At 39.9% G+C, this 27,602-nt stretch overlaps 2 protein-coding genes across 2 annotated transcripts; one reads left to right on the top strand and one right to left on the bottom strand.

The window, feature by feature from the left end:
- Positions 1–5,150: 5,150 nt before the first annotated feature.
- On the bottom strand, positions 5,151–7,203 carry LOC116104592 (formin-like protein 5). Its single transcript, XM_031391104.1, has 2 exons — positions 7,198–7,203; positions 5,151–5,894 (listed from the first exon to the last, which is right to left on the bottom strand). The coding sequence occupies exons 1-2, from the start codon at positions 7,201–7,203 to the stop codon at positions 5,376–5,378; spliced, it is 525 nt and encodes a 174-aa protein (XP_031246964.1). The 3' UTR covers positions 5,151–5,375.
- Positions 5,533–27,601, top strand: Ccni (cyclin I; the record flags this gene model as incomplete). The annotated part of the gene is made up of 7 exons (XM_031391103.1): positions 5,533–5,683; positions 9,441–9,598; positions 20,923–21,051; positions 21,411–21,485; positions 22,410–22,550; positions 22,811–23,041; positions 27,416–27,601. Coding segments are annotated over exons 2-7 (876 nt in total), but the record flags the coding sequence as incomplete, so codon positions are not given.
- Position 27,602: the final 1 nt, after the last annotated feature.

The following is a 27,602-nucleotide window of genomic DNA, read 5'->3' as shown; positions in this document are numbered from 1 at the left end:
CATTTGAGGGGTAGTAGCTTCCTATATATATGAAGGCAACGTAAATGAAACTTCCAAATAGCGGGGAGACAGGTCCCCAACTAGTTATCTCGTCACCAAATGAAGCTTCCAGTACTAGGGAAGGGTACATCTAATTGAGTTGTTGGCCAAAAGGGTCCCATGAGAAACCACAAACAACGCAGGTTTTCTGGCAAGAACAAGTCTATAGGTTGTTCTCCACAAAATGATAACCATGTCCTATTGCTGAAGACACATCAAATCCCTCCCCTCAGGACTCAGGGAATCCTCCTGAAGAGGAGGTAGAAAGATTGTATGAGCCAGAGGGGAGAGAAGACACCAAGCAAACGAGGCTTTCTAAATCAATAGAGCTGATGCACATTTGAACTCACAGAGACTGGGGCAGTGCACAGGGTCTGTGTAGGACCAGCTGGGGTCCTAGAGCTGAAAGGAGAAATGGACACAAGCCCCCATCCCTAACCCAGACAATATCTCCTACTGACAACCACTTACAAATGAAAATGTAGGCTTTTCCAAGAGACTCGCAGTGGGGAAACAAACTCCTTTTAAGGGTAGGTCACATGCAGAAAATGAACTAAAATGGCTTTAGTCACGGTTCCTAAACTATAGGTAATGACCCTTTGGGAGGAGGGGAGAATAATTTTATGGTTGGGGGTCAACACCACGTGAGCAATTGTCTTAAGGGGTTGCAGCATTAGGATGGTTGAGAACCACTGGCTTAGAGGTTTCTTGTCTTGTAATGTTGTGTCAGGGCTTTTTTTTTTTTTTTAAATCTTTAAAATTTATTTTATTCACCTCTCTCTCTCTCACTAGAGTATCCTACAGGTCCTCTATGTGTGTGTGTGTGTGTTTATGTGTGTATCTGTGTCTGTATGTGTATGTGTATCTGTGTATGTATGTATTATGGCTTCCATTTTAGTGTTTTTATGGGATTCCTGAGTATGCAAAGGAGTTGGTCTCTACATCTGGATCTGTTTCTTTTGCCTTTCTTGGGCTCTTTTTCTTCTGTTTATCCTATTTGAATGTTAGTTTTTGTTGTATCTTCTTTTATTATTATCCCTTAGAAGCCTGTTTGTTTTCTAATGAGAGACAGAAAGGAGATGGATGGAGAAAGGAGGGTGGCTGTGTTGCAACTGGGAGGAGTAAAGGGAGAGGAAACTATAATTAGGATATATTATATGAGAAAAAAATATTTTCAATAAAAGGAAAAAGAATGTATTCTAATATCAAAAAGATTAATAGGTTTATCTTCTTTACATATAAAAATGTGAACACAGCATTTCTAATTATACTTCTTGAAAAAATTAAGGATAGCAAACTAGTATATATTAATTTGATTAATTTGTGCTGCTTCACAAGTGTTTGACCTGCATGAGTGTGTGTGTGTGTGTGTGTGATGCTCCCAGAAGCCAGGAGAGGGGACTGGAATTGGAGTTACCGATGGTCACTAGCCACAGTGTAGGCAGTGAGAATCAAATGTAGGTCCTCTGGAAAAGCACCCAGCACTCTCAACCTCTAAGCCTGGAACTCACTGTGTAGACCTGGCTGGCCTCGAACTCACAGACACTCACTTGCCTTTGCCCCTCAAGTGCTGGGACTAAAGGCGTGTGCCAACATGCCTAGCAAGTCTAAGAATTTTAATTATCCCTTCTCCAAAACAAGGCAAAACACTTTAGAAACAAAAGTAAAAACTATTCACTAGAATGGGGGAAAAAAAAGCATAAAAGGCAAGCCAAAAATAATCATGCAGTAAGGTTTTTATTCTAAAATTTAACAAAGCCAGAAATATCCACAAGGACAAGTCTAAAATGGTGTCTGAAAGCACAAGCAAGCTTGGAGTGAGTCAAATTGGGGTTGAGTCCTGGCTGTGCCTTTCTGTGTGACCAACCTTAGACAACTACTGTCTTCTACTACACTGGAATAGGAAAAATGCCTACTGTATAGAGTGATTTCAGGATAAAAAAAAAAAAAAAGAGTGACGTGCTCAGTGCCACACCCACTCCAGCCTAAGCCACCGTCTCAAATGCCATGTACAAGGGCACTCTCAAAACTTACTATTGGGGAGATATTCCTAAAACATACATTCCTAACCAATATACTGATTTTGTAAGACTTCTTTTCTTAGGGGACTTTATAACTTTCTACTGTGTAACTATACTTCATATAAAAGTTATCAAAAAAGAAAATATCCTGAGCCAAGTTTAACATGTGAGCGGTGTGGAGCTGGAGGGATAGTTCAGAGCATCTGGATGCTCTTCCAGGTGATCTGGGTTCAATTCCCAGCACCCACATGGCAGCTCACAACTGTCTGTAAATCCCAGGGGATCCACATACACATGCAGTATGTCCAGACAATACATGCTGTAGAACAGAACACTCATTCACATAAGATAAAAGGTTTTAAAAAATGTTTTAAATAGTGAAGAACATCTATATTTTTCTTCAGACAACTGACACTGGTTTGTAGAAGACACACCATTGCAAAAGGTCTATTTCAACGAATGTCCCAAATACATAAGTTTACGGAGGGAGAAAATCATGTGGCTTGGGTTGGGCTGGGCACAGAACTGGCAGGTGGTTTGGGAAGGATGCTGGGTTTATTTTCAAGGTGATGAAAATGTCCTAAAATGGACTGTGATGATGAGTGCTCAGAGAAGCAAACCATACGCTTTAAATGGATGGTTTATGTGTCAATAAAGCTGTTACTCAAAAACAGAAAAAAAGTCATCTAGTATCTCCATGCATAACCTTCTTTGAGCTTATTCCTGCATTCAACAGTATTTACATTTTTATGGCTTCTGATGAATATTTTGCCAAGTTCCTTGACATAAGAATTAATCCAGTTAAAGTGTAACCAGGAATATTTAAGAGCTCTCACTTAATTATAAACTTTTTTTTTTTAAGCTCATGAATGCCAGTGGCCATTTAATCCACGGTAAATTATGTAGGTGTTGTAACACCAGGCAGCTGAGGAACCAGTTTCAGTTGCTTTACTTTTACCTCTTATGAACGATGCTCCTGTGACCATCCACATACAACTTCTTTTTAAGAATATATATTTTATTTTTAATTATGTGTATACATTTACATGGAAGCTATGTGCCTGTATACTGCAGGTACCAGTGGAGTCCAGAAGAGGGGTCAGAATACTAGGAATGGATCACTGTAAGCCACTCTAACTTGGTTCCTGTACTTGCTCTTAACCACTGAGTCATTTATCCAGCTCCCATGTAAATTCTCTCTCCTCTCTCTCTTTCTCTCTCTCTCTCTCTCTCTCACACACACACACACACACACACACACACACACACATACAAGTGTACATTTTGTGGAATATAAATAGAATCTAAGCCCTTCCAATTAGGAAAGAGCTGCTTTCTTACCCAGTCTTCCTCGCAGAAATAAGAAGCAGAAGTGATTCCATGGTACCACAATAGTTGTGCCATGATAAGTTATGCAGAAAGGCCATACTTTAGAGACTATTATCCAGAAAAAAAAAATATGTTGGTCATATAAAAAAAGAATGTGTAACAACACAGAAAAAGACTAGATGGTGTGGAAAATGCAGTGACACATAGAACCTACTTGAAAGCTCTCAAGGGCTTCCTATTCCCCTGTTGTGTCCTGTGGAATCGTCTCTGATCTCAGCTTTCTCCCCCTCTGATTCTGAGGCAGGTAAGCTTCAGAACCTTTCTTTATGTTGCTTCTTGTGCTTGTATTTTTTCTTCGCCCAGTGGTTTCAAGTCTCATCTTAAATGTCACTTCTTCAGAGAAACCTTTACTGATAGTCCAGAGCAGGCTAGAGGTGTTTCCACAGTGGTCCACAATTTTCCATCTTAATCCTTCTGCCACTGACACTTGTTTATGAGGCCAGGAATCAAATATTGAGAGCCTTTCACATATAGAGATGCAGTACAAAAAAAAAAAAACAAAAAACAAAAAACAAAAAAAAACCTATACAAGATCCATGCCATCCATGACCTCATATTGTAGGGAGGGGATGGCTGTGTAGTCTTTTGGGTAATTTCATACAGTAACTAGTAGATCAATGGGTATCTCCGTGCTTGAGCTGCAAACTCCATGAAGGAAGGAGCCTTTTGTTTTCAAGCTAATTCCAGTTTTGTAAGAACCTGATCTGTATTTTTTTTCCACTGATGTAAAATGAGTACTTGACTAGGTAGATGGTTAAGTTCCAGGTTTCCCTTTCTTCCCAAAGCTATCTGCATTCTTTTCATAATTAGAAATAGTAAGATTAGTAAAATTTGCCGTCGGGAGTAAAAGGAACTCCAACTAAATAAAACACATTTAGGTCACATTCGTTAAGGACCCAGTGATAAAACGGACCCTGAAATACTAGACAGACTGGCTCATGACGAGAGTTCCACTGGCGCACAGCCAAGTCGTCAGTAGTTTAATCCACTGTCTTTAAAAGTAGCTTTAAGCACCCAGGATAGGAACCCCTTAATTTTCTGATTTCTAAAGTGCTTCAGTCTCCTATCATCACCCACAGGATGGTAAAAAGACACACGTCCATACTCATTAATAGGAACAGGACAACATAATTCTGTGTAAGGTCATCCAAGAATGTGATCTTTACCCAAAAGATCAGCATCCACGCCCAAGAAATTCGTTTTGGAGGTCTAAGGGCAAATTGAGTTGGAAAACAATTGGGGAGACTCTAGGTTGGGCGCAGGCGCTCACCCAGAAACCCTTCCCTGAGGCTAGCGCTCAGCGGCGCCTTTCTTTCCATAGGCGCATGCGCAGCACACTCTCCGGCCGCTGCACGCCTCCTCGGCTAACCAAGCCTCTTACGTCACCGAGCGGGCGGAGAGGGCTTCTTCCGCGCGCCCGAGGAAAAGGAGTCCGCGCACCTTTTCTTCTCTTTGTGCGCACACACACAACGCACTTTCTCCATCCATCCCAGTTCCAGCGCCGTCCACGGATCTTCTCCGGAAGCTCGTCTTAGTCCAAACTCTCCTACGCGTCCGTGGGACACCAGAGGTTGCCGGCAGGAGAACACTGGTGTTGTTTATAGACGCGCGCGGTCGGGATCAGTCCGCGAGGGCGGGGCTGAGGCAGCCGGCGCTTTTTTTCTTTTTCTTTCTTTTTTTTTCTTTTTTTTTCTTTTTCTGTTCGCTCCTCCCTCCCTAGCCTTCCCCCGCGAGCAGACGCGCCAGCGCCTCTGTCTCGCTTTTTCTTATTTTCTCCCCCTTTCCCCTTCCTTTTCTTTTCTTTTTTCCCCTTCCCCCTTCCACCATTTCCCCTCGGAGGCTCTTCCCTCGGGCAGGGGCAGAGCCGGCCTCACCCCGTGCCTCTCCCCGGCCCCCGCCGCCCTATGGCGAGAGGGCGCCCCCTCCTCACCCGGGCACCAGCGGCGGAGGTCGGAGGAGCGGGACCGGCGGCGGCGGCGGCCTCGGGCCCAGGGTCATCATGGAACTAGTTCGCTGAGTGACCCTTCGGCCGCAGCCGTGCGTCCCGCCCGAGTGCCCGCGCCCGCCGGCCCGGTTTGCCCTCTTCTCCCTCCTCAGACGGCCCGGTCCCGCGCGCCCCGCCGCCGCGCGCCGAGGATCATGAGGCGGTAACAGGCCCCCGGATGAGCCCGCGTCACCACTGTGAGGCCTACAGCTCTGCCGGGGAGGAGGAGGAGGAGGAAGAGGAGGAGAAGGTGAGGGCGGGGGCGCGGCGCGGTCGCCGTGCGCGCCGCCGGAGTGGGAGTTCGCGGGGGCGCGCGCCGTTCCCCCGAGGACCGGGCCCCTCCGGAACCCCCTGGCCGGCCGGCCCCGGCGATGCTGGGCGGATTTCCTTTGAGCCCGGCCTTTCTGTCCCCAAGTAACTTGTAGCCACAGCCCGTCACCGACTGGGGTGCCAGTTCCAGGCTGGGTGAGCCAGTGCCCATAAAGAAGGGGACACACCCCCACCCACCGAGGCCACCGGTCCCGCGTGACCACCGAAGATAATTTACCGGCAAAGCATTGTGAATGTCAAGCCAATAGTTTATCCCCACTCCCCCCGACACCCCCTCACACCGCGCGATAATTGCGGGAGGGTAGCGTTACCTAGGGCTTGGGCGGGTGGAGGAAACTAGAGAGGTGAGGGAACTGAGTTGCATCGTAAAGGACAGAAAAAAATGCCGAATTTTACAAGAAGAGCTAAATGCTCTCTGCTGAGTTAACCTGCTTCGCCGCGGGTTATTTAGGCAGAAGTTGAACATTGTAGTAAATGAGTGGAAGGTGTGAGGTAAATAGATCAACGAGGTAAATGGATCAACTGGAACGTCTTAGAATAGCAAAGTAAAATACTTAGGTTTCACTCTGTCAGTGAAGAGCCATTGAATGTTTGAACAGCAGTCTCGAAAACCTAGAAACTTTCTGGACAGCTAGGACATACACACACACACACACACACACACAGACCCTGTCTTAAAAAGGGGGGTGTCACGGTTAAAAGCCAAGAGTATTTGTTTACTCTGGTCATATAATTATTTTTTTTTCTTTTAACCACCCATGTAATTCTTAAAAATTAAGAGTATTCAACCTACCTGTGTGTTTGTTCATCTCTTAAATGGATTTAGTAATTCCATGGTCATAGGGTTAAACAAGGATTACCTAGAGTAATATGAACAATAGCTAGCCAAGTAACAAAGCATTGAGGGCTATTAATAAGCACCGGACAGTATAAGCTGTGATATTTGGAGGAGGGGCGGGTATAGTGCTAAATTTTGGAAACTGTTGGTGGTAAGATACTCATGATTAGTTGAGAAAGCAGGTCTAGCAATGGTCATGACAATAATTAAATGCAAAGGCAGGATCATGTCCACATATAGATAGAGAAAGGCAGGGTAGGGTGTTCCTGCACAGTTCCAAAAGGGGATGTTAATAGATCCATAGCAACTTTAGTGGGAGGAATTCGGCCTGCAGAAGGCACTGCAACTTGGAAGAACAGTGGATAGCATGAGATTTAACACTGTTTTGGGATCGCCTATGACCGGTATTGCTGGTTCATCAATCAAGGAGGGAATAGTAGATATGAGAACCTTAAAGGCTCACATTGATACTCTGCTCAGAAAAGGAAGTAAGCCAGCAGTTAGCAGTCAGTACAGGATTAATAGGAGTTGGCATTGAGGTTACCATAGCAGGATAAGTATATATTAATGAAGTTCGCTATAATGTGGTTGTTTACCAGCATTGTGTTACACTCTTAACTCAAGATCGGGGTCCTGGATGTATGTTGAGTACAGTTTGATGTAAGGTAAGCATTTTACAAGCTTGTTTATGCAGAAACTAAGTCTTTTAATAAGCATGAACAGCATAGAAGAAACATTTGAGACAATGGGAGGAAAATGTAAAGCTTTTTTAAATGTTAAGAAAAATTTAACGTTTCATAGCTCATTTAGACATATGTGGAATATGCCAGGCAAAATTCAAATTGAGCATCCCAAATTTGTGGAAAGAAATTTCATAAGTTCACAAGTAGAAAATTCTATACCTTGAATTTTTCATGTGCAAAATTATTTAATTATTTAAATTATATAATCTGGCTATATGTAAGGTGTCTATAGATTTCATGTTTATATTGGGTTTCCTTCTAGTTATATATATATGTAAACATTCTAAAATCACACAATATCTGAAACACTTGGACCCATCATATAAGGGATACCAAACTTCTTTGTAAATATTCTAAAATCTGTCTGTCTGTGTCTATCTCTCTTTCTCTCTCTCTCTCTCTCTCTCTCTCTCTCACACACACACACACACACACACACACACACACACTATCCGAAACACTTGGACCCCTCATATAAGGGATACCCAACCTCTATAGCTCTTTTGTTTTTAGAGACTAAAAAGATCATTCACATTTGTGCAAGTGACTAATACTGGGTATAGATGAACAAGATACAATTAAATTCTATCATTAAAAAAAGAGTCATCCTGGGAGACTGAGATGGACATTCAGGGCTGGCTTGAGCTACATAACAGTAAAGTTCTCGTCTCTAAAGAAGGTAGAGTGTAATGACACTTTTAAGTGTTTGTGTTAGCAAAATTCATTATTCATTTAGCTTAAATCTCTTATATGTTAGAGGATAGACCTGTAATTTTTCTGTAAAAGGAGCAAACACTGAATTCCGTACTACCTGTCAGTAACTGTCTTAAAGGAGTGTAAAAATATTTCTCCCACAGTACTGACAAATAATTTACAACTTAATTCTATGCATACTTAACATTTTACCCATTTTTATTGTCTTTATATATGTGGCATATCCTCCTGGAATTCTGTATCCCCTATGAATAGGAATGTTTTCATATAGAATCACAGTATATTTTTAAAATTTTAGTAAGTGTAACTTTGATGCATGTAGGCCTGCAGTCAGTATCTCTTTGATTAGGTAATGCTCCTTAAAATATGCCTTGTCTTTAGTACAGGATCCAATTCTGTTAAAGCTGCATTTAAGCCAGAACCTCTTAATACTAATTCTCAATTGATTTCATTGTTTTTCTTCATCTCATTGTTTCAGCAATTAATTATTTGAAAAGCCCAGGCTGATATTAAATGTGGTATATAGCCAAGGTTGACTTTGAACTTCTCATCCTTGTGTCTCTACCCAAATTTACAGGTGTGCACATGGCCTGGTTTACACTTCTGTTGGTTGTTGTTGGTTTTGTTTTTTTTTTTAAGTTTAAGGACATTATGTATTTATTTTAAAGACCAGGTCTGGCTGTGTAGCACAGGTCCTCAGAAGTTCTGAGATTACAAACATGTACCACTTCCTATGACTTACATTGTTTTTAGGTTAGGAAAATGATTTGGGATGTTTTAATTTAGGCATTTTCAGGAATTAATTTTCCCCTTAGCCCCACTTTCTTTGCATCTTATAAGTTTTTAGTATCTTCATTTTCACTCAGAATATTTTCTAGATTTTTTTAATAACATCTGAACATTTGAAAATCTTACTAAGGACCTTGATTTTAGAGCAGAGAGTCCCTTAAACTAGTCCCTTAAACTAATTTTAACCCTCACATGACTTTACATGGTTTAATGTAATTATTAAGTTAATGTATTTAAGTGATATATAAAAGTAATGGCCCTTAGTGCTTATTTTTATTTCACTTCTAGGAGAATATTTGGGACATCTGTTTTTAAGAATTTCTAACATAAAAAGCTAGTGGTCTTAGTTTTTTGCTAGTTTTACACAATACCGAATTACAACTAAATTTCAAATTTAAAATGAGGTTACTTTAGATGACATTGTTGCCAACTTTAATATACAGTATTTTAAAGAGCTATAAAATCATATACTGCCTCATAACATTCTTACTTTGTTTTATAAATTGCTTAATAAGTATTGACATTTTATAAATGTATATAATATGCTTATTCTGTAATTACGTGATGCACATTATTTGATTTGATTTTAATAGGTAGCTACATCAAGCTGGGTGGCAGGCAGATCCAAAGGGATATCATGAAGTTTCCGGGACCTTTGGAAAACCAGAGATTGTCTTCCCTGTTGGAAAGGGCAATCTCCAGGGAAGCCCAGATGTGGAAGGTGAATGTGCCGAAAACACCTACAAATCAGGTAACTTCTCACTTGAGACAGTGCTCACTATTAGACATACACTGTTGCATAATGTATATCATGGTGCTACATTGGGAATGTTTCTAAACATGTTCTCAGCTGGGTGTGCTGATGCATACTTGTAATCCTAGAGCTTAAGAAGAGTTCAAGGCCAGTATTAGTTGGAGGCTAACCTGACCAACACAAGACTGTGTCTCAGGAAGGAAGCAAAAGGCTCTTTAGAAACACCATCTTTCTGAAACAAAGCACAATGATTTGCCTGATCCTTATAGACTAATACAGCTGTAGGTTTCTTTATTTCTAATTGTGTAGTTAGTCATGAAGAGGGAAACATCTTCATAGTATTAAATTTAGGGGACAACAGCAGCAAAAATGACTTGTATTTCTAAGGAGGTCAAGGGAATTACTAGGTAATGGCAGTGCTGAAAGTCTTGAGATAGTAGCTGAACTCTTTGCTGTTGCTGTACACTTTTTAAAAATTATTTTATGTCTGTTAGTATTTTGCCTGCATGTATGTCTATGTGCCAAGTGCCTTTAGGGGTCAGAAAAGGCCCCTGGAACTGGAGTTTCAGATAGTTGTTGGCCATCATGTAGCTACTGGAACTTGAACTCATGTCCTCTGCAAGATCAACAAGTGGTCTTAACCACTGAGCCATCACTCCAGTCACCTATACACTTTCACTTTTAGACATTTTTATACTTTGATCTTATTCTGGTAGTTAAATTTTTATGACTAAAAGTTTTATCTTCTCAACAGTTTACTATGTAAAATTTATACATCTTTTTATCCTTCTTGTCTCATAAGGTGCTTGGAGTGTAGAAGAGTAGCCAAGAAAATTTTAATATTACCAGTGATCAAATGACAAACAGCTGTTTTACATTAGTTTTAGATTTATAGGCTATTGAAGTCTGCGTTTTCTGATTCTACTCTTAACCCTTCCTACAAGCTGAAGCAATCTGTTTCACATTTACTGTCCGTCGGTTTGCACATTGAAGACTAGTTGACTTTGAGTAAGTACTGCCTGTGGTAGGGACACTTAGGCACTATCATTTGGTGGATAGTTTGGTTCTTAAGTTAGGCACAGTTTCATGCTGTTCAAGACTTTGATAATAATAGTTAATAATTTGAATCTTTGCTTGAGGCAATCTCTTCTTGTTCTACTTTCCCATTTTTTTGTATGAATATGCGGTTTAGATTTCTTTAAATGTTTATTGAATATTTGCTATACTTCCAGGTACAATTCTACACACTGAAGATATGAATGGAGAAAACTCCAAATGTCTTGACTGTATTAGGACTTACAGCCTCCCAACAGAGTTCTAAGAAGAGCTCTGTCTTTCTCCTTTCTCCTGCCATCTCCTTAAGACATCATGTAGCTAACCCTAAAAGCCATTTGCAGCACAGCTGTGAAGGTGACATTTTACTATGAGTGCAGAAAATGGCTGAATTACCATGTTGCCTGGTCTGTTTTTATAGCCAGGTCAACAGGTATCAGTGAGGTAATACCAAAGAACAAGACAGGATCTCAACTTATAAGACAAACCTACTTTTCTCCCCTCCCCTCCCTTTCTGAAACAACTTTTAAAACAGCAGGACAACTACAACATAATTTAAGAGTATTTGTAACCTGGTCACAAAGAAAGATACAAAGTATGGTATTGCTTACAGGGTCATATAGCTAAGTCGTTCACCAAATGTTACACTAATATATAAGTATTCCAAATTGAATAATTGTGAGTTGTATTAATGAGTCTCTTTCCTTACATTTATATATTATGTCTGATATCGATTCACTTATCAAATAGAATATACAAACTACATTTTTAAATTTTGTTGAAGGATGAATAAAATTCTTAGCCAAAAAGTTTAGTTTACAGAAAATTCTGGGACATGTGAGATAAAGTACTAAGATTAACACACACACACACACACACACACACACACACACACACACAGAGAGAGATAGATAGATAGAGATATATACATACACACACACAAAACCTCTATTTATGATTCTGATACTAATATACTTTTTTTTTAGATTTATTTATTTCATGTATGTAGGTACACTGTAGCTGTCTTCAGACACCAGAAGAGGGTATCAGATCCCATTACAGTTGGTTGTGAGCCATCATGTGGTTGCTGGGAATTGAACTCAGGACCTTTGGAAGAACAGTCAGTGATCCTAACTGCTGAGCCATCTCTCCAGCCCACTACTACACTCTTAATTTCTGTATGTATGTATGTGGGTGCTGCAGTATTTGTGTGGAGGTCAGAGGACAAGATGGGAGTTGGTGCTCTTCCTCTCCTCAGGGGTCAAACAGCTTGCTAGGTCTGAGCTGCAAGAGCCTCCACCTACTAAGCCATCCTGCTGACCCTGAGAACAATACACTCATAAACTTTGCAAAAGTGGATCTGAATGCTACAAATAATCCTTGGGACCAAACTCTTAATTAGTTACTTTTAACATGAATCTCACTACTGTGTGACATACTTTTCCTGAGGAGACCCAATACACGTCTACTTGTCCACAGATAGAGAGCCCACAATAGATCACAGATACCCCTAAAGTCCTTGGTAAATCAGTGAGCTTTATTGGAGTTATTTACAGGATAAAAAAATGACTCAAAAATAGACATATCAGAGTCCACCCCAGCATGGGTAGCAACTCAAAAAAGCTGAGAATAGGGCACACCACTGCACAGCCTTGAGCAGCGTACCATGGTGAAGGAAGAGTGTCCCTTTCCAGTGGCTGAGTTGGTCCTCAACCTTTCCCAGGCAGCTCTTCTAACACCTGTGACTAGAGTGCCTATATTTTTAGATACTAAATGGGTTATTTTGTATTAAAGAAGTTAGTAATAAATTTTCTTCATATGACAATTCAGTTCTCTAGAAAAATCTCAAAATATACAAGGTTTTTTGTTTTGAAAGCAGCATCTCCAGAAAAGGAAAATCAACTTGCTGCTTTCCTTTGCTTCAGTTAGAAAAACACTAGAAGTGGGCATGAGGTTTTGCATATATTGTCTAAGAATTTGATTTTCTAATTTTAGCTTTTGATTTTTTTTCCTTAATTGCATGTTCTTACAGAAAGATTTCCAAGTGTATATTGGAATTCCAACATTGTCATGTTCTTTTTCCTTGTGTTCCACCTGATTTTCAGCATCAAGTTGACATCAGCATTCATTATTTTGGGGTAATAAACTTTTGAAGCCTTGAATACAAAATCTTTGAATGGACTTTTGGTTAAGGCACCCAGAGTGAGTCATCAGGTCAGGACACTTAGAACCAGCGGCTGCAGGCGTTTTTACTCTTCCTGCACACTGAGAGCCGAGGACCTGTTAATGATCCACAGGAGATATTTCTTGACAAGCATGCTAATTAAGGCAATTAGGAGTCTAGTCCTTTTTATTGATGACCAGACCAAGAATAGGCTTTTGCCTCTGAAAAGTCTTAGTACCCAAGCTCAGGGATACAGAGGTTTTAAAGGCAAACCCACAAAGACCATAATTTATATCAAAATTAGACGGGAGTCAGAGTAACCTTGAAACATTACTCCTGGCAGAGTGTTGTAATTATTTTACATGTACCATGCAAGTTACTTTTGACATATCTTTCCTAGTAATTTTAGCTTAGTTACATTGGTTAATCCATCTGGACCATGGTCAAGGCCATGGGAATCTCATGGGTGTTGCCAAGCCTATGTGACTGTTAGGAGGAGAGGGGATGGATCCAGGACAGGATGGTGTTAAGGTGTTTTACCTATTTAAGGGCTTGCTTTAGGAATGCCAAATAGTTCTACTTAATACTAGAATTTGAGTGGGCTTGGTCTGAGGGCAATAGAAGAGGATATGGGTTTAGGCTTAAAAGAGCAGTTCTAATTCCTGACCATGGACTGGCCTTTCTCCTGTTACATATTTTTAAGGGCTGATAAAAATAGAAAAGTGTGTTTTTTTTAAGAGCTTCTTTTTATGCTACTTGCTCCTGTTTCCTTTTACTTCCCTTTCCTTGTCCTCTGTAAGTGCAAGGTCTTTCTCACAGTAGCCCCAACCTCCAGTGGTGAGCAAAATGTGGCCAGGCAAGAAAATATTCCTGTTACTGCCCTTACTTCTCCCATAGAACTCTGTATTTTGACTGAGGTTCCTTGGTGGTGCTGTGGTGTCCTTGTTTTCTGAAACATTTGTTACCATTTAAAGATGTTTTGAGTCAGGGTCTCAAGTAGCCCAGGCTGGCTCAGACTTGCTTTGCAGATGAATGCTAGCCTTTAACTCATAATCTTTCTATGTCTACCAGTGAGTACTGGGTTTCAGGTGTATGTAAGCACTCCGGTTAAATTTTTAAATGAATGGCTATGGCTTCTTTATAATTTATTCAGTATTGGTCTGTTGTGTGTTCTTGGTACTTATAGAAAAGTTCTTCTGTAGAGTAGTCAGTTTGCAATAGTTGCATTAAATGAATGTAGGGAAAACTTAAAAACAGTGATGCTTTCAGATAATTTATATTTATTTTGCTGAAGTCTTTGATTACAAAGAAAATCCTGTCACAAACTTTTAAAGTGATTTTTGTTGGAATTTTAGAACACTAAGGAGTCAAAGGCTATCTGGCTATAAGGTTTTGAAAAAAAAAAAAAGATTTATGCTAAGGACAGCTGAAACACAGAGATGTGCATGAATCACTTGGCCACTAGGTAGATGAGAATTATCTGAAAGTTGTGAAAATTGGAGTTTTAGCTGCTTGTGGTGGAGCATGCTTGTGGTGCTTTGGGAGGCTGGGGCTGTAGGATTTTTGAAAGTTGCAGGCCAGCAGGCTAAGAATAACACTATCTCAAAAGAGACAAGGAATCATTTTAGTCCTCACCTCCAGACCCTTTGATTTATAGTGGCAACTGTTGAATTTTGTAACTTTACTGCTCTTGTGGGTGTGGGTACACTCTGCATATGGGGGTGAAGATGGACTTCCTTTACTTTCATTAGAGCTCCAGGGCTTAAACTTAGATCAGTCAAGCTTGAACTGCAAGGTTCCTTAGCTACTTTCCTGACCCTAGGATTTGTATTTTAAAACTGCTTCTTTCTTGTATTAATTGTATGTATTAAGTTTGGGAACAGATCTAACTGTACAGTAAAAAGGAACATTTTGTTTAACATCCAGCCAACTCCTGATAGTATAGTAATGTTCCTCTGCTTTTTGGTCCATTCTAAGAAAAGTTACAAGGTTTTTCCTAGATTGGACCTCAGAAATGCTTCCACTGGGTGCCTCACAAGCATGACAAACAGTTTGATTCCCCAGAACCCATGTAAACATTCTGGGTGTGGTAGTTCACACTTGTAGCCCAGCATTGGTGTGGCAAAAGCAGGAGAATCTCTAGAGTTCAAAAGCCAACCAGCGTAGCCTAGTTAGGTGCTTCAGGCCAATATTTAAAGCTAGATTTTACTTCCACAAAGTCATCACTACACACATCTTATTCTTTAGCCATTTTTCATTTGATAAGACTTACCCTTCTCCACTCCAGTATTTTCTTTCTCTGGGTACTCTTGTATTTCTTAAACTGATGTTCCAGATGTTATTAATGCGTAGTAAAATTAGACTATGCCTTTGACTTACTTTGGCTTCTTTTATTAGTTTAGCCCTAAACTCTGTTTTATTTAGGCAGCAATACAATGTTGGCTTGTATTTGTTCTTTAGCTGAATGGATTTTATATATATTGTGCATGTGTTTGCTTTTTGGTGTGCTAGGCAATGAATCCATCATCCGGCAAATACTGGCAGAGAACTACACCCTAACGCTAAAGCTTTCTCACTGCTACCAGCAGTTAGTTGCCTTGATCATGAATATAGAAGTGTTAGCTTGCAACTTAAATAGAGTACATTTGTTTCCAAAATACTGCTTTTTCAAAATTAGAATTTTATCATTTTATTACTTGCTGTTTTACTTTTCAAAAATGTAACTTACTATTTTTCAAGGTAGATGCTTAAGTTATTTTTTAGGATTTTCTTTTAACTGTAATGTGTTTAGATTCATAAATTTTCTTCTGTGCTTTACGTTTTTTGTTTTTGTTTTGTACATTTATCTACATAGTGTGTGTGGACATGCATACCTGTGTGTGTGGCATGGCATTTATGTGAGGATCAGAAGACAGCTTTGTGGAGATTGGTTCTTTCCTTCTACCATGTGGGTCTTGGGGGGTCAAACTCAGGTTCTAGGGTTACCAGCATATGCCTTTACTCTGTGGGCCATCTCTCCGGCTCCTAGACTTCAATTTTTCTTCAAGACTATTAAACATAGCTGGCCAATCACATGTAATTTTTGTTAGATGGACACTTGCCTTTTTAATTTTCAGTTACTGTATTTTTCAGTTTTAGCTCTTGGGTTGTAGTCATTTACCTGGTAAAATTCATCATTGTCTTTTTAAATAAAGATTTATGGTGGATGTGGGTGTACACGCAGAAGGGGGCTTTGTATGACTCCTTGAAGCGAAAGGTGGTTGAGCCACCTGATGTGGGTGCTGAAATCTCAATTCAAGTTCTCTAATAGTTAACCACTGAGGTATCTTGCCCATCCCACTCAGTGATTTCTTGTAATAAATCCTTTATTCTGATAAAGATCTGCCTGGTTTCTTCTCGTCTGTAGTTTATTTACTTCTTTCTATATTTCTGATAAATTTTTGATTTAACACTGAACATTCTATCATTTTAAAAATGATACAGACTTAGTTATTTTTTGTCTTTGTGGTGTTGGGAGGTCAAACCCAGAATGTTCTTCTCTACCATTGAGCTACATTCTGAACCTATTATAGGGACTTAGAGGTATTTCCCTCTGTAGAGGGTTCAGTCTTCTCTGAGATGGGCAAACTAAATGGGGATTAAACACTTCTGCCCAAGGAAGGACTGGGCTAATTGAGGGCTGGACCACAATTGGATGCGACTTCTTCACCTATTACTAGGAGTGAAGCGCTCTCTCTCTCTCTCTCTCTCTCTCTCTCTCTTGCTCTCTCGCTCTCTCTCTCTCTCTCTCTCTCTCTCTCTGTGTGTGTGTGTGTGTCTGTGTCTCTAAGTATAAATCTTTAGGGTTTCATTCAAGAAATGTTTTAAGAGGAAAATCATTGTTAAAGTTTGAATATAAATTATCTCCTGTAGACTCAATACATAGAAGCCTAGTTCCCCAGCTTGACAGCATTGTGCTCAGAGGTGCTGGAAACTTTAGGAAATGGGGCCTCACTGGGGCTCTGCATGGTATTTTGTCCCTGATCTCTTTTCCCCTTTTTTGTTTGCCTGCCTCGTCTTTCCTATCATTTCCCCTTTCTTGTCACTTAGGATCCTATCCTGTCTTATCCTTTTTATTTACTCATCTGCCTCCTTCCTTTTCTCTCCTTCCTCCTCCAGTGATCACACTGAAATCTCTGAAATGGGGCTAGAATACATCTTCCCTCCTTGTAAATTGTTCTGCCAGGTACTGGGTTACAGCTATGAAAAAACCTGATGCCATCAGTCAAGTGACTTTTTTTTTCCTTCAGATTTCTGACCTCCTATTCCTGCTATTCCTTGGTTTTTCAAGACCCAGATTTTATCTCTCTCTCTCTCTGTAACTCTCCTAAGTGCTCTACTGGATTACTCCTAGCTGCTTGCCCTGATCTCACAATATTGACTTGTCACTTCATTACTTCCTCTGCAGAATCATAGTTCAGGACCTGGTTGTCACAGCAGTATTGTAACTTTTAAAAAGCACACTCAGTGTTTTGAAATTTATGTGTGTGTGCACACGCACACGCGCATGTGTTCGGTGTGTATGTTAAATCAAGTAAAATAGAAAAAGAAGAATTTCAGCTAGAGCTAGGAAGCAGGGATGTAAAAGTGCATGGTAAGGAAGAATCATGGTCTAAGTACTGTTATAGCATTAAGGTTAATGTAGAAAGTAATAAAGGTATGCAGCGGTGGAAATGTAGAGGGTTTTTGTCAGGCCTGGGAACTATACTATTATTAATCGGTGAATCTTTTAGAGATGAAAGCTAAGCCAGAAGCGTGGTTGAGTAAAGGAGACCAGGAACATGTTATGGTGTCTCACCATGTGAATGTACTCTAAATTCTCTTAAGAAGTCCGAGTTCAACTTAGCTTCTTAACCTCTTTAGGCACTGCCTATGAGAAGTGGCATCTGGGACTTGTACTGTTCCTTTCTTCTGTTCATTGATCCTTTTATGTGATTAGAGAATCCTAGATTTGGAACTTATTTTTCACAAAGCTGTCCAGATAGTTTTACTGCTGAGTGCTCTTGAACTGATATCAGTGGTGGTCTAGAATCTGCGTTACTGAAGTGCAATGCATCTCAGCTATCACCTTCTGAGAGTTCTGTTAGTAATAGTGGGCTTTTTTTGGTTCGATTTACCTTTCCATGACTAATTACCATACTTAAAAATAACTGATAAATAACATTTTATGAATTTTTGTTCTTTTTTTAAGATTGATTGATTGATTGATTGATTTAATGTGAGTACACTGTAGCTGTCCTCAGACACACCAGAAGAGGGCATCAGATCCCATTATAGATGGTTGTGAGCCACCATGTGGTTGCTGGGAATTGAACTCAGGACCTCTGGAAGAGCAGTCAGTGCTCTTAACTGCTGAGCTATCTCTCCAGCCCCCAAATTTTTGTTCTTAATCACTTAGTATAGAGGTAAGGTAGAAGAGAAGTAATACTTATTCCTTTCCACATCATCTATATGCTTACATAACTACGAGAACATCTATACAGGGGATTCTGTTCCTTCTATTCATCTTTTATAATTTTCCTTAAATTTTTGTTTGTATTTGCTTAAAGTATACCAGATAAGGATATAGTCTGCTCTTCGGGAATGCTTTTTTCTGCCTCTTGACGGTATGTCTGACGTGCCAGTGTAATTAGTGTTGCTCTTGTGACCCTGATCATTGTTCCTTTTCTCTCCCCAAGAGCTCCCTAAGTGCATCAGATGGTATCACTGCCTACCTCTCTTTCATGAATTTATTTCTTCATTGTTGGTTTATTAGGCTGGCTGAATTTTCCTTAAGTGCTTGACTTCTTATTTAGAAGAGACTACCTTTATTTTCAGGGTTGGTTTTTTTTTTTTTTTTTTGAGACAGGGTTTCTCTGTGTGGCCTTGGCTGTCCTGGAACTCACTCTGTAGACCAGGCTGGCCTTGAACTCAGAAATCTGCCTGCCTCCCTCTGCCTCCCAAGTGCTGAGATTAAAGGCGGGCGGTGTGCCCAGCACTTTCAGCGATCTTTAGGGGACAGCAGTAGATTTTATTAGTAGCACCTTGGGGCTCTAAAAATACAGGAAATTGTATTAATTATGGACCTTGCCAACTGATAGTTACCCAGATCCTAGCTGCACGGCTGTAGTGATAATCCTCATACCTAAAGTGTGATAGCTCCAGACAGTGGTGTTTTGTCAAGGGTTGATTCTCCCGGCTATACATGTGTACTGCCGTTGTTGGAGTGCTTGCCTAGCATATATGAAGCCTGGGTTTTGTGCCCAGCACTGCATAACCCAGGTGTGGTGTGCATACCTGTTCTGTTATCCCAGTAATGGAAGCAGGAGAATCAGAAGTTTAAAGTCATCCTTGCCTATATAGCAGGTTTGAAGTGAGCCTGGCCTACATGAGATCCAGTCTTTTAAAGAAAAAAATATGACCACTGTTTTTCTGTCAAATGGCATATAAGTTTCCCTAGTACTCATGCGATAAGAACCTTCAGGCTGGCAGCTTTATTCTCAAAACTTCCTTAAGTCCTTTTTTGTTTGTTTGTTTGATCATAAATTTCTAGGATTGATTCTCTGGGCAACAGTTCCTGGGAGTACCCACCTTAATCTTGTCTGCTCTTCTGAAGAGCTTAAAACTATGTTACTGCCTTGGGTTTGAAATCATCTCTGCCCTCCCTAGGAAGGTCCATGGGCTTAAACACTAAGACTTTTTCTCTTGTAGCACAGATGATCCTCAACCTCTTTTTTTTTTTTTTAAGATACTACTTAGTTGCTGTTTCTTCTAAGATTTCATTATACTCCCATACCAGCTATTAAAGCAGGTAACTCTGGCTTGGTTTAATACCTTTTTATGGTCTGTCTGACTATAAGACTTAAGTTTTGAAGTGTAAACAACTTTTACTCATTTATCAACTTTGTAGTGAGTTGTTAATAAAATAGAGTGTAAATCACCTGTATCTTACTAGTATTTCTATTCACCACTGTGATGTTCCCAAAAGGTTGAACAGAAGGTAGGCGTATGTTAATTCCCCACTAAAAATACCTGTTATAACCAAGTTTAGAGCTAGGTATAAGAATTATGTAAGCATCTTGGTTTGGCTAATGAGTTAGAACACTTTGTCATGTCACAGCTGACAAGCAAAGTTACAGCAAGTAGAGGAGGAGGACTCATAAGGAGAAGTTGGCAGCTGCAGTGGCAGGGGCATAATGAGCAAAAGTCAGTCCTGTAACTCTAGAGCAAACCAAGAACAGTGATGCAGTTCTAGCTAGAATTCCATTCTGAGGAGCTATCCCCTAGATACAGTCATTGAACATTTATTTTAATAGCTGTTAGGTATTTTTGTAGGATAAAAGAATTAGCTTAGGTTGGCATTAATCAGGAAAAGTGTCCCATGATCACTGTACTATACTTCATAAAGGTCAGTTAGTATCATTCAAGTAATTCTGTACTCCATTTTGTTACATACACATTTCTGCTATTGTAAGGGGCTGGGGCATGGGGCTCAGTCAGTCATTTTTAGAGAACTATCCTTCTGTTTCATAGTCTATATTTCCTAGGATAAGCTAATGGGTATTTTCTGGCTCAGAAATTACTTCATTCTTAAAAGAGGAAAACTTATCGATTAGTAGTAATTAATTTTAAAATGTTTTGTTTCCTAAATATCTGAATTTAATTCAAATTGTAGATATTTCGTGAAATGAATCGTGAAGACTTTAGTAAAGTATCAGATGATATTAAATGTGATATGGTATATAAAATTTTCATCTATCTCAAGTGTGATTTTGAATGATCTTCAAACATTTTAACTCTTAGTGCATTTTTGTTGTATTCCCTAATATTTGAAAATATGTTACGTTACATGTCTTTATTTTGTGTATGTGGGCATGCATATGCCACAGCACATGTTGGAGGTTAGAGGAAACTTGTAGGAGTTGACTCTCTCCTTTACCATGTGGGTCTCAGTGAGTGAGCTTAGCACATCAAGCAGCACGTGCTGTTACCTGCTGAGCTCTCTGTCAGTCAGCCCTGGATTTAGAGAGCTCTAAATAATAACCGAAACTTTGTAATCTCTTACTTTTTAATTATTCCCTTCTAGAATGTTTCTCCATCCCAGAGAGATGAAGTAATTCAATGGTTGGCCAAACTCAAATACCAGTTCAACCTTTATCCAGAAACATTTGCTCTGGCAAGCAGTCTTTTGGATAGGTTTTTAGCTACAGTAAAAGTAAGTACTGTAAGATACATTCAAATACAGCATCTTTTTCAGTGACTTATGTTAAACCATAGGTTACTAGTAGATATGTTGTCATGACAGTAGATGTAGAGATTTTGTGAGGACATTATTTCTTTTGTTTTAAAATTTTGGAAGTGACTCAGTAAGTTCAGAGTTTAGCATAGCACTTATTCAATGACTGGTATGAACAGACAGAAAAGAAACTTATTTTTGTGCCTAAGAGATGTAAACTAGGGGAAATGTAAGCTAAATGTATATTTAGATTTTAAAAACAAAGAGCTCAATTCAAAAATAACCATTAATGTTGTTTTTTTGTTTTGTTTTGGTTCTTTTCTTTTTTAAAATTTTAGGCCCATCCAAAATATTTGAATTGTATTGCAATCAGCTGTTTTTTTCTGGCTGCTAAGACTGTTGAGGAAGATGAGGTAATGCATCCTTTCAAGGTTTATTCTTTATGTTTGGTTTGCGTGGAGGCTTTTTTGTTTGTTTTTAATGAAACCTTTATTACTAAATGTGTAAGTGTTACGCTCTGAGAGGAAAGGTATCCTGGTAGTCGTGAGCCAAGAAATACCACAAAGTCACAGCACACAATAAAGTCTCCTGTGGGAGAGTTACTAGGATAGACACAAGAGGCCAGCGGTCTCTGCTCAGGAAAGAAGCAGCGAAGAACCAAGCAGACTTTGTATAGGGTCCTTAGGACCGTGGGGGATGGTTTCTGGGGTGGTCTGGAATGGTAGAGTTCTTTGACCTGATCTTGGGCTTTTTTTTCTCTGTAGCGTGTGGTTGGGTGCCTGCATCTTGTGGAGCTGGAAACAACCATTAAAGAGTATCTAGGGGGAGGGCCAGGACACTTGAGCCTCGAGAAGCTTAAAAATAAATGCTGTCTTATAAACTCCAATTTTAGTTAAGTGTTTTTGATGCATTGTCCCTCTAATATGCTTGCTTTGGAAGATCAGCTGTCTCTTTAAAAGAATTATTTATTTATTTGGTTTTTTCTTAAAGACAGGACTTCTTCATGTAGCCCTGGCTGTCCTAGAACTTGCTTGATAGACCAGGCTCTCCTCAAACTTAAGAGATCTGCCTGCCTCTGCCTCCCGATTTTTAGTGATTTGCCTCAGTGTATGTAAGTACACTGGATGCATGCCTGGTGTACACAAGTCAGAACAGGGCATTGGTTTCCTTGGAACTGGAATAAAGACAGTTGTGAGTTGCCATGTAGGTACTGAGAGTTGAACTTAGGCTCTGCTCTTAGGCACTGAGCCACCTCTCCAGTTCATTTTGGTTTTTGAACATTTTTTTCTCTATTTACATTTCTGACCTTTGTTTCTTATTCCTTTTGCCTTGGATAGAAAATTCCAGTGTTAAAGATATTGGCAAGAGACAGTTTTTGTGGATGTTCCTCATCTGAGATTTTGAGAATGGAGAGAATTATTCTGGATAAATTGAATTGGGATCTTCACACGGCCACACCATTGGATTTTCTTCACATTGTAAGTATATCTAAAATGTTTTAGTTCTTACTTGGAATACAAAGTCCTCTCCAGTAACTTGGACAGAGGTTGCCTCTTCGTATGGATTTGGGGAAAACTATTAAAATTAGTCAAGGAAAGAATTAGACTCTGAAAATATATCAGATCACTAAAGCTAAAAGTTATAAACTTGCATTGTACCTGATATGTTATTTCTATGTACACTTTCTTAGATATTTTCCTTAAATAACAATTTTGTGTTTTCTCCCCCAAACCCCCAGTTCCATGCCATTGCAGTGTCAACTAGGCCTCAGTTACTTTTCAGTTTGCCCAAATTGAGCCCGTCTCAACATTTGGCAGTCCTGACCAAGCAGCTACTTCACTGTATGGCCTGCAACCAACTTCTGCAGTTCAAAGGATCCATGCTTGCTCTGGCCATGGTTAGTCTGGAAATGGAGAAACTCATTCCCGATTGGCTTCCTCTTACGATTGAACTGCTTCAGAAAGCACAGGTATCAAGCTTAACTTTTGCTCATTATACTGCTTTTTTCATTGGTTGAATTGAGAGGGTTACTCTATGGTTTTAAATAAAACTGAGAGGGGTGGGAGATTCAGTTCATGGTAGAGGAGGCCCTGACTTCAGTCCTTAGCTTAAAAAAGAAAAGTTTGCAACTGGCATCTTCAAATGCCACCTCAGTATAATGAAAAGTTTAGATAGCAAAAATGTAGTAAAGTAATAGTGCTCTGTGTTAGTAACTACTTAAAAACCTGTTCACCCATGCCACCTAGAAGAAATCAAGTTTAGATTTACAAACTGGTATCCATAGAGACTGATGAATTTTCTTTTCCTTTTCTAGTGCACAGCTCTGGGAGTTGATTTTCTTTGTATACATTCTGATGCTTGGAGAAATTCCTCATTTAATTTTATTTTTTCCTTAACTGTACAGGATCTTAGAAATCATTTTACTCATTAATTACAGTTTCAGTGTAGGGAATTTGAGAGTTCATTAGAGTGACATAGAACTTGGTTGAGAAGACTAGAAGGTGGTGGTTTGATTGCTCTGTACATGTTGTAAGCTACCTGGTGTGGGTGCTGGGATTTGAACTTGAGTCCTCTGCAAGAGCAGTATATGCTCTTACCCACAGAGCCATCTCCAACCCTTCTCTTTTTGATAACACACAAACCTTAAAGAGTCTAGAGCAGCCTGGAGAATTGGATTGGTAGGTGAAGTTCTTGTATGCAAGCATGGGGAGCAACCTTTGGGACCCAAGGATGATGACTGCTAGTTCTTCTGGGCAGAGTTCCTGTCCTTACTAGGCTCACCTGTGTTTATTTAGATCAGAATATAAGGTCTTGTTTCTTTGAAAGTAGACCCATGGCAAGACTTAGACCTGGGGTTCTAGTATCAGAAGCTTTGTCTCAGATCATGCCAATATTGCCCTGCAGTGCTGGGGATTAAACCTAGGGCCTCGCACATGGTGAGCAAGTATTGTACCGTTGAGTTATACTCCCATTATTGATGCATTTTGTTCTGTCTTAGCTCAGCCTGTGCCTCTTCTGGACTTGGTACACATTCTTTGGTTTGAAAGCTTTCCTACCCAGCCTATTATGCCACTGTTGCTCTCCACACTAGGACAGCTGCACCTTTCTCTTCACCCCTTCCTTCCTGGAGTTTATTTATATAGCTATGTTCGTGTCTTTTGCTTTCTGATCTTTAGTAACTCACCCTGATTGTCAGGGTCTAGATTCTCTTGTGATCTTCCTAGCTGCCTGCTAGTCAGGGGTCAAAGTAGATGTTCCTAAATAAAACTAAAATAGAGAACTAAAACACATACACCCCTACCATGGACTCTTGGTTACCCTTGAAAGGTGCCAAATATTCCAACAGATATTTTCAGGGTTTTACACTGCTCACCATATGTGGGCCCTCTAGGGTCTGTCACATATCATGTCATTCTGTTCCCCCTCTTCATTGGAAACCTAGGTGATGGCCTTATTTTATTGCTTCTTGGCACATTCTCCTGGTCAGCTAAATGGTTAGCAACCTTTTGTTGCTGTTTTTGATAAGATCATTTAGAAACGGTTACCATATTGAAATTTGGGCAATATAGTCATAAGGATGGCCAGTAAAGGTTCTCTGATTCTCATAACAAATGAGATAAGTAAATAAACAAAAAATGGTTCGTTTAAAATGCTTAAATTTTAAGAGCGAGATCAAAGACTTATCTACATCTAGTGTTTTTTTATCTGCATCTAGTGTATGTACCGAAACAAGTGTATTCTACTACAGAAGCAGCAGGCTGGGGATGGTTTGTTACTTTGAAAGGTCAAGTTCATATTGTATTAGATTAGCATTTATTTTGGAAAGACTTTGTTATGGAACCCCAATGGGAAGTAGAGTTTAAATAGATGGTGGGTTTTTTTTTTTAAAGAAATACTTTATAATGCCTTACTATTTTTTGATAGTCTTCACCTCCAAATAATAACTCTCATTTCTCTTTTTCACCATCAGATATCATAGTGAGTATTCCTTTTAAATGCATGTTCAGGATCATGACCAGTCAACAAGGGGTTAAAACATTTGTGGCACTCTTTTGAGGAAACTCTTCTTGGATGCCAAGTGTCTTCAAAGCCTATTCTCTGCCTCTTTTGTATGCTGTTTGAAATATTGGAGACCCCATTTCTTACATGTTATAGTTTTGGGGGATTTTGGGTTTTTTTTTGTTTGTTTGTTTTTTGAGACAGGTTTTCTCTGTGTAGCCCTGGCTGTCCTGGAACTCACTCTGTAGACCAGGCTGGCCTCAAACTCAGAAATCCGCCTGCCTCTGCCTCCTGTGTGCTGGGATCAAAGGCGTGCACCACCACTGCCTAGCTATGTTATAGTTTTTAGCAGGGGTCTTCATCGCTGGACTAATAATTAGATCTAGTCCATATCACACCTAGCCACCTGAGTTCAATCCCTAGAACCCACGTAAGGTAGAAGGGGATGCCACAAAAGTGTCCTCTAACTTCCATGTGTGTGCCATGGCACACGTGTCCACCCACACATCATAAGCATGCATGAATGTATGCATACACAAAATTAGGGACTATTAAAATAGCTTTTCAAGGAAAATAAATTCTAATACTTGACGTCTTACTGTAGTGTCTTCTAAAGTACTTTTAAAAAGGGTTAATGGAGGATGCCAAAGTTAAGTATTCTGATAGTTTCACGTAACTTTACATTTATGTTTTTCCCATTGATTCTTTTCTGATCAACATAGTGAATACATTTAGAGATGAGCTAATTTTGTGACAAAATGTGTTCTTGTAGAGTAGTATTTATTTCCCCATAGTATTACAAATAGTTCTGTTGTGTACTTCAGACTGTGGGATGAGTAAAATGTGGGTAAGAAATGGCCAAAATGAGCTTGGTGTGATGGTGCCAACACCTCGAATGCCAACACCTGGGAGGCTGAGGTGTGAGGGCCAAGAATGAAAAGCAGCCTGAGCTCCCAGCTAGAAACAGAAAGGAAAGGTGAGGAAACGTCAAAATGCTCCCCCCTGCCCACCCACCCCCCCAAAAAAAACCACAACAGGGAAAAGTGCTTCCTCGTGTTTATGTGGTATATACGTTTCCTGGAGGGAAAGGGCAACGGTTTGAGCAGAGGCAGGTAAGCCAGGGAAAGTGGAGGGGCCAGTGTATATTATGTGGTGGCCTGTGCCACCAGTGTGAACTGTCAGGATGGGATGCACTGGGAAGTGTGGTGGTCAGAGTTACAGAGAGCCTTGTGCATATTACACTACAGAGTATTTACAGTAGTAGTGCTGCTGAAGAAATGTTGACTAGAAGAAAAGTGGACAGTGGCAGAGGTCACTCAGTGCTACAAGTTAAAAGTAAGGCAGACACTTGATAGGCAAAACTTTGAAGGCCTTTCACTGTAGTTGTTAGTATTTGATATAAAGCAGTGGTTCTCAAATGCTTTGTAATGCTACGATCCTTAAGTAAAATTTCTCATGTTGTGGTGACCCAACCATAAAATTATTTTTATCGCTACTTCATAGCTGTAATTTTGCTACTGTTATGAACTGTAATGTAAACATCTATGGTTTTAGGCAACCCTTAGGGGTTGTGACGCCCAAAGAAAGCAAGCAATTGCTAAGACATAATGCCTAAAACTTGAGTCTTGAAGTCACCAGATGCAAGGGCTAGATTGTTTAATGGGTGGTTGGGATTGTTTGCTTAATTGAGGACATGTTGAAACAAACATATGACCATGGAAATTGGGGGTGTTCAAGAGGTTGAGGGGGTCAAATGTGTGTTACTCTAGAATGGATTAGTATCTGAACTATTCCAAAGTATAAGGAAAAAAAAATCAATTCCCAAACTATGTATGTAGTTTTATTTTCTATAAAAATATGCTTGCTTAACATTTGCAATACTTAAAAAATTAGCTAAGCAAGCTTCCCCATCATCCCTAGTTTAATGTTTTCTATTGCTTTTGACTCTTCTTTAAATTGTTGATGACCACTCTGTGCCTATCTTGATTTTGGTCTTCACTGAAGAAGTTAGAAGAGGCCAAGAGAATGAGGATTGGCTTTATAGACAGGAGGCATAGACAGAAGAAAGCAGACATTGCTAATATAGCAGTGGACAAAGTCAGTTTCTGCTTTCATGTGAGTGCTCAATACACACAAATGCAAATTTATGTTGGAAGCACAGCATGTGCACATATTTCAGAAGAAGGCTCAATAGGTAGAATAGTCAATGAGTGGGGGTGGAGGGTGTGAGGGAGAAAAGAAAGCTGAAGGGAGAGGGGCCCAGGATGAGGAACAGTGGCAGTAATAAAGATAATAGTGGGCCGTGTTACTGACCAGTGTGGTTTTATTTGTTTCCTTGGTGCAGATGGACAGCTCCCAGTTGATCCACTGTCGGGAGCTGGTGGCGTATCACCTTTCTGCTCTGCAGTCTTCCCTGCCTCTAAATTCCGTCTATGTCTACCGTCCCCTCAAGCACACCCTGGTGACTTGTGACAGAGGAGCGTTCAAATTACATCCCTCCTCTGTCTCAGGCCCAGATTTTTCCAAGGACA

Source organism: Mastomys coucha, unplaced genomic scaffold (genome assembly GCF_008632895.1).
Source record: "Mastomys coucha isolate ucsf_1 unplaced genomic scaffold, UCSF_Mcou_1 pScaffold22, whole genome shotgun sequence".
Taxonomy (NCBI): Eukaryota; Metazoa; Chordata; class Mammalia; order Rodentia; family Muridae; genus Mastomys; species Mastomys coucha.
The sequence above is the reverse complement of the archived record's forward strand: the minus strand, read 5'-3'. Positions and strand labels throughout refer to the sequence as shown.